The 6,872-nt window shown below is 38.4% G+C and overlaps 1 protein-coding gene across 1 annotated transcript; it reads left to right on the top strand.

Annotated features, from left to right (window-relative positions):
• Window positions 1-209: 209 nt before the first annotated feature.
• On the top strand, window positions 210-1,220 carry LOC121381680 (putative nuclease HARBI1). The gene is made up of 2 exons (XM_041511024.1): window positions 210-329; window positions 672-1,220. The coding sequence occupies exons 1-2, from the start codon at window positions 210-212 to the stop codon at window positions 1,218-1,220; spliced, it is 669 nt and encodes a 222-aa protein (XP_041366958.1).
• The last annotated feature ends 5,652 nt before the right edge of the window (window positions 1,221-6,872 follow it).

Below are 6,872 nucleotides of genomic sequence, written 5' to 3'. Positions count from 1 at the left end.
GACCCCTCTTCTGCAAGTGCTAATTACACTTAGATACTTTGCCAGTGGCAGTTTCCAAGACGTTTGTGGGGAGCTTATAGGAGTTGACCAGTCAACCGTAAGCCGAACTGTGACAAGAGTCACCGACGTCTTGCTACGTCAGGTACCAAATCATGTTCGATTACCCAATGGAAAAAAACAAGATGCCATAAAAACTAAATTTTTATGACATGAGTGGATTTCCAAATGTGGTTGGATGCATCGATGGGACTCAAGTTCAAATACAAGCTCCTACGCAGAATGAACATGAATTTGTTAACAGGAAAGGCTACCATTCCATCAATGTTCAGGTAAGATGATTTATGTATTATAAATATATATTTCATGAATATGTATGTATGTATATAGGTATGTAGGTATGTGTGTAGGTCGGTAGGTATGTGCATGTGTATATAGGTATGTATGTATGTATGTATGTATGTATGTATTGTATGTATGTATGTAGATAGGTATGTAGGTAGGTATTTAAGGATTAGCTTTCGGTAAGGTGCATGGGTGGGTATATGTTGATAAGTATATGGTAATGTGCTGGCTGGATTATAAAGTGTTTATGTTGATTTATGATTGAAATATCTTTTGTATGCATTTGTAAATTATTTCAAATGCATAAACAGTTAATATTTGTTTTAAAGCTGATGTGTGACGCAGACCTCATATTCATCAACTGTATTGCGAAATGGCCTGGAAGTGTACATGATTCAAGAATACTACGAGAGTCATCTTTATTCGAAGATTTTGAGAACAAAAGGCAGCCTATGAGAGGAATCATCTTAGGAGACAGTCGCTATATGTTGCGTGACTGGTTGTTAACTCCGATTTCTAATCCCACTACACGTCAAGAGAGAAACTACAACTTCAGTCATAGTTCAACACGTACAGCTATCGAACGGGCCATAGGCGTTTTGAAGAGGAGATGGCACTGTCTTAGCAGACTTCGTTTGACTCCTGCCAAGGCATGTAAAGTTATTGCAGTATGTGTTATGCTAAGTAACCGTGCCAGAAGGCTCAACTTAGATGTCCCAGACACAGACAGTGACAGTGACGATGAACCTGACTATGAACAAGCTTCAGATGCCCACATGGAGGAAGTCCTACCTGTAAACAACCCAATGATAGAACGTGCCAGGCTTGCTGCTGGAAAAACTGCCAGAGAGAGATTAATGAACAATTATTTTCACTGAAAGTCCATCGTGTTAAAATAAACATTACATTATTAATTGAATATTACTTTGCTTCCTTGTGCTTAATAAAGTGACCACGAAACAACATAAATATTTGCTTTCTTTATTACGTATTACAATTACAAAATAAACGTAAACAATAACTTTGCCTAAGTAAAACGTAAAAACCATACTTGTTCATAGCATGTTGTTCATTAAAAATGTAGGTGTAATAAGGAACTACAAAACTAGTTCAGTCAGGGTATTCATACAAATATCCCTATTATTAAATGAATTTATTGCAGTTTTCATTACAAAATTTAATTATGTAACTCGTCAATTTTTTTAATTTCTAACAAAATCTTTTTGTTTTTGTTATTGAAAAAAATGGTCATGGCCTTGTTTTTTTCTATCTCACTTTTGAGATATTCCTCAAAGAGATCATTCTCATGATCATCTAGCCCTTTCTCCACCAAGGACTTTCTTTTTATTTTTCTATTTTGGGCCTTTGATTTCGTTATTAATATTTTGTCAAGTGATGGTGAAGCTGATTGTTTTGCTTCAAATGTTTTACTTTCATTTACAATAGCAACTGCTATATTATCATCGTCCTGACATAGTGTTGTGTCTACGTTTAAAAGCGGTGTTAAAGTGAGAGATGAAGGTGTTGGACCAGAGATAGTTTGGACGGATGTCAAATCATCAGGGTATTCCTTTGAGCAATGTGGCGTGGGTTCCGAGGAAACCAGACACGTATTTTCAGTGTTATTCTTGCACTCGGCTTCTTGTGTTTGTGGGTTTTCATAAGTGTCTGTTCCTTGCACTGAAAAGAAATAAATTATACCTAATATTATTTATTTTTGTAATAATCATTATTACGTATTGATTGAATAAAATTCATTGCCATAAAATTTAAAAGAAATTATAAAATGAAATGGTGTTTTGTTAAAAATAAAAAAATAATGTGAGTTTGGTTTTACTTTTTAAATGTGTTAGAAAATAGTTGTTTTTGTTTTCTTGCACAATACAAGAAAATAATGTAAATTAAACTAGGGTTACCTTCTATTCCAGTGTAGAGGTTTGAATTTTCTCCAATTATGGTCACGATGATGTCCTCGTATGGCAATGGTTTATCTGGTGGTCCACCTCCCGTTTTCGTCCGTCTTTTCTGCTTGTTTAGGACGGCCCCTTTCAACGATCTCCATTTTTCTTTCGCCTCTTGTGGTGTACGTTCTGCCACGCCGCATGCACTGATTTTTGCAGTTATTCTTTTCCAAATATCCCCCTTTAACCTGTTTGTGACAGTTTGGTTGTTGGCCATAAACAATGTTTTATGATCAACACTTATTTCTTCTAATAGCACTCTTATTTCAGTGTCTGTAAAATTCGCTTTCCTATGTCTCTTGGCTTGATTTTCCATTATTGAACAGCATACAAGCACTGAATGGTACTACTAGTAAGGGACGACAGTTACACTTAAGCCCATCCCTCATCCCCTCATTGCACGTGCATGAATACCGCATGAGTGTTCCGAGAGTATTGAGACAATGAAAGAAAAAGCTATGTATCGTAAGGTATTGTTTGTACATTTGTATAAATAGAAAGCCCTACATTTTGTTACAATATAGGCCTAGTAATGAATTAATTTTAAACTTATGTAAGCTATTGTGTAATTAAAAAAACAATACACGTTTATACATCATTAATTTTATCCAAACATTTGTAAAAATGTGGGTTAGACTAAACTGTTTAATATGGAGTGAGCGGTATGAGTGGGTACAATGTAACTACTTAATGGTGGAAAAGGTACGTACTGACTATGAATAGCATGATTATAATATGTAAAATCATATAATACCTAACCTGTTTAGCTGTGTAGAGTACCCCCTTAAAATGGCCAAACCATCGTATCACCCCACCCCACCCCGTTCCACCCCACCCCGAGTTACACATGGTTCTGAATAAATATTTGATATAATTTAGAAGGCCACCAATTATTTCACCTTTTTTTTAATCGAGAGGCGACACATAAAACCCTTACAGATGACATCGACATAATCATCGAACTCCGACATTTCCAATTTTCCAATTTTATACGCGGTTAGCTATCGGCGACCATAGTCATGACTTGTGCATACTAAAATGCAGGTAAAGTTACACGCAAATAACTATACGCGTTTAGAGAGTTAAACGCGTTTATATTTATACGGTCGTCATGCATATGGCCCCAGGCCGTTTTGAAATCCAATATCCTGGCATCTAATTGACTGATTTTTTTTTAAACTTCTTCTCAAATTCCACTTAGTAGATTTACTTAAATCTTAACTAAACTTGATACTAATGATCATCTCATGACCCCCACAAACTGTTATTTTCGGAACGAATCAAAATCCATTATAGTTTCCGACTTACAATGAACTCGAAGTACGAAAGTTAGGTGTATCGTAATACGTACTATTTACCCTTTGCATCATAATATATCGGTATACGGGTAATATAATTATGTCACAGTTGAAATTAAAATGTTGTTTATTTGTTATGTCAATTAATGTTAAACTTGAGATCACTAAACGACCATCTGTCATAAATTACTATTGCTATGGTTCATTTTTTAAGAGGTATAATTAGTTTAATACCTGGTGAGCGATTTAGGCCATATTTTAACCAATCGTTGGATATTTAGAGTATTATTAAAAAGTGGCTTATTTAAAGAAAATGTTGGTATTCAGACAGACACTTTGTATAAAAATTAGCAATGGGCAGCGTGAGCCCTGATCTAATCATGGATGGGCATTTTGTTCAAAACTTATACCGGTTCGCGTTTAACTCGTCGATCATCATATTCTGTTGTCTTCCGGTGGCGTCGTGGTTAAGCCATTGGACATAAGGCTGGTAGGTACAAGGTTCGCAGCTCGGTACCGGCTCCCACCCAGAACGAGTTTTAACGACTCAATGGGTAGGTGTAAGACCACTACATCCTTTTCTCTCTCACTAACCACTAACCACTAATAACCAACCCACTGTCCTGGACAGACAGCCTAGATAGCTGAGGTGCATGGACAGGACAGCGTGCTTGAACCTTAATTGGATATAAGCACGAAAATAAGTTGAAATGAATAAAAGTTTATTCTCCTAATACATGAAGTTATAGTTGATTGGAATGTTCTGTTGGCCTGTACAATGTTTAAGTCATCATGAAACTTTGATATTGTACACTGTACCTTAAATCTATAAAATTATATACGGGCATTCTGTACTGGTAGTTATATTTACACATTGCATCATTTAATCTGTGCCTGTTGTGTAATCACAATGCTAGTTAATTACTGGTCCTGCTTATCGTCAAGTCTCACCGCGACGATAAGCTGGCGTTTTCAGATCGGAATTAACCCACAGATATCTTTTTTTCATGTTCTTTTAAACTTCTTTATATGCTGCATTGATTTTCTGTCTACATTCTTACACTGGCTTAGCCACGATTTATACTGGAGGTAAGGGTGGGGGTGATGGCTGCCCTCACTGTTTATGAGGCAAATATAAAATGTGAGGGAAAAAGAGATGTGATTTGGTGCCATGCACCCCCCCCCCCTCCGCCGACTACAACTCACAATTAAACCCAAAACCCAAAATCAATCCATCCATCCATCCATCCATCCATCCATCCATCCTACCATCCATCCATGGCTGGATGGATAGATGGATGGGTGTGAGGGTGGGTGGTTGGCTGCATGAATGGCTGGCTGGATGGATGGGTGGGTGTGAGGGTGGGTGGTTGGCTGGATGAATGGCTGGATTGATGGATGGATGACTGTGAGGGTGGGTGGTTGGCTGGCTGAATGGATGGCTGGCTGGCTGGCTGGGTGTGAGGGTGGGTGGTAGGCTGGATGAATGGCTGGCTGGATGGATGGATGTGAGGGTGGGTGGTTGGCTGGATGGCTGGATGGATGTGAGGGTTGGTGGTTGGCTGAATGAATGGCTGGTTGGCTAGATGGATGGGTGGGTGATTGGCTGGCTGACTGACTGGCTGGATGGGTGTGAGGGTGGGTGGTTGGCTGGATGAATGGTTGGATGAATGGATGGATGGGTGTGAGGGTTCCATATTGAGAGAGAAAGGTACTCGCACTGTCTATGAGTCTTGTTATGGGATGCAGACACGTATGAAAGGTGGTGAGGAAAAAAGAGGTTTGATTGTAGAGGGGGTGGGTGGGAGGCATGGCCCCCATAAGCCATTGGGCACACTTGTGTTTTTGACCGTGATGGTGAATGGCATACGTACAGTTAATACATTTTTTTTTATGTAACCTAGCTGTGCCACTGTGACGGAAAAAAAAAATAATAACTTGGATAATCTATACTAAATGTTTAAATAATCACAGGCGTTGGAAGTGTTGGTGGTTGTAGCGATGACAGTGTTGAGGAGATGAGCATATATTGCAACTCAACCCTGAAGTTGGATTGCCTAAACATGTATTTGACCCGAAGCATATTGTTAGTATTGAATAACCTCCACTCTCCCCACCCCCTACAATCGCTGGCATCTTCCGACGTCTATAAATAATAAACATAAATACATATACTTGCAATTGCAGTGTTAAATAACTGTTAAATAGTGCTAAAATTATCGTTCTTACGAATAACCTGTTATACTCACCAGAACTGCTTCTGTTCGACGGTGCAATTTTCCACTGACACAGTTCCATGTAAAGAATAAACCCTGGATGTACGAACTCCAACTGTAGATTATTCTTACACAACCACAACAAACGACTTAAACAATTGTACGTGCATGTGGTAATTAATCTGGCTTGCAGGAACCCACTCGTGCGTGCTGTATGTTATTATTATTAGTAGTGTTTTTAACTACATGTTGATGTATTTGTTGTTGTTGTTTTTTTAAAGAATTATTGTACTCGGTGCATGACATAGTGGTTCAAGCCAATATTCCTATGAACACATGTATACATATATCCGCCTACGCCTCCCCATTTTGTTTTTGACCCACCCCTGGGTAAATACCAATGGATTTGCACTGTACAACCAGCAATCCATTACGGTGTAGACAACGGGAATTCGGTGACGTATGGCAGTGCCGAGACGCGAATATGGCAGTGCCGAGACGCGAATACGGCCTTGGGTTATACATGTTATATAAACGAAGGAAGAATTATTTAACGATGTACTCAACACATTTTAAAATTACGATTAGACCTATATGGCATCGCACATATGGTTAAGGACCACACGGATAATGAGAGAGGAAGGAAGTGGTTTATTTAACGACACACTCAACACATTTTATTTACGGTTATATGGCGTTGCACATAATATGGTTAAGACCACACAGATAATGAGAGAGGAAACCCGCTCAGTAGCAAAGTATATATTGTTTTATTTCGCATCCCACAGACAGGATAGTACATGCCACGGCCTTTGTTACACCATTTATGGAGCACTTGCTGGAATGAGAAATAGCCCGATGAGCCCACAGACGTGGGTCGATACAAATAATTTTAAGTGTATGGAACTAGCTTAGTAAATTTATACAACCAGTAAATATGAATTATACTAGCATACACAACTATTTTAATTTAGCCCAAGTATTCTGACGGTAAGAAAGCTAGACGGACATTTAGACAGTTTTCAACGCTCCATCCCACATACATACCACAGCCT

The sequence above is a fragment of the Gigantopelta aegis genome, chromosome 9 (genome assembly GCF_016097555.1).
Source record: "Gigantopelta aegis isolate Gae_Host chromosome 9, Gae_host_genome, whole genome shotgun sequence".
Lineage (NCBI taxonomy): Eukaryota > Metazoa > Mollusca > Gastropoda > Neomphalida > Peltospiridae > Gigantopelta > Gigantopelta aegis.
This window is presented reverse-complemented; position numbering and strand designations above follow the sequence as displayed.

Coding starts and splice junctions, on each gene's coding strand:
- LOC121381680 (XM_041511024.1), top strand. CDS start 210: ATGAGTGGATTTCCAAATGTGGTTGGATGCATCGATGGGACTCAAGTT. Junction 330..671: donor ACCATTCCATCAATGTTCAG/GTAAGATGATTT, acceptor TTTGTTTTAAAG/CTGATGTGTGACGCAGACCT.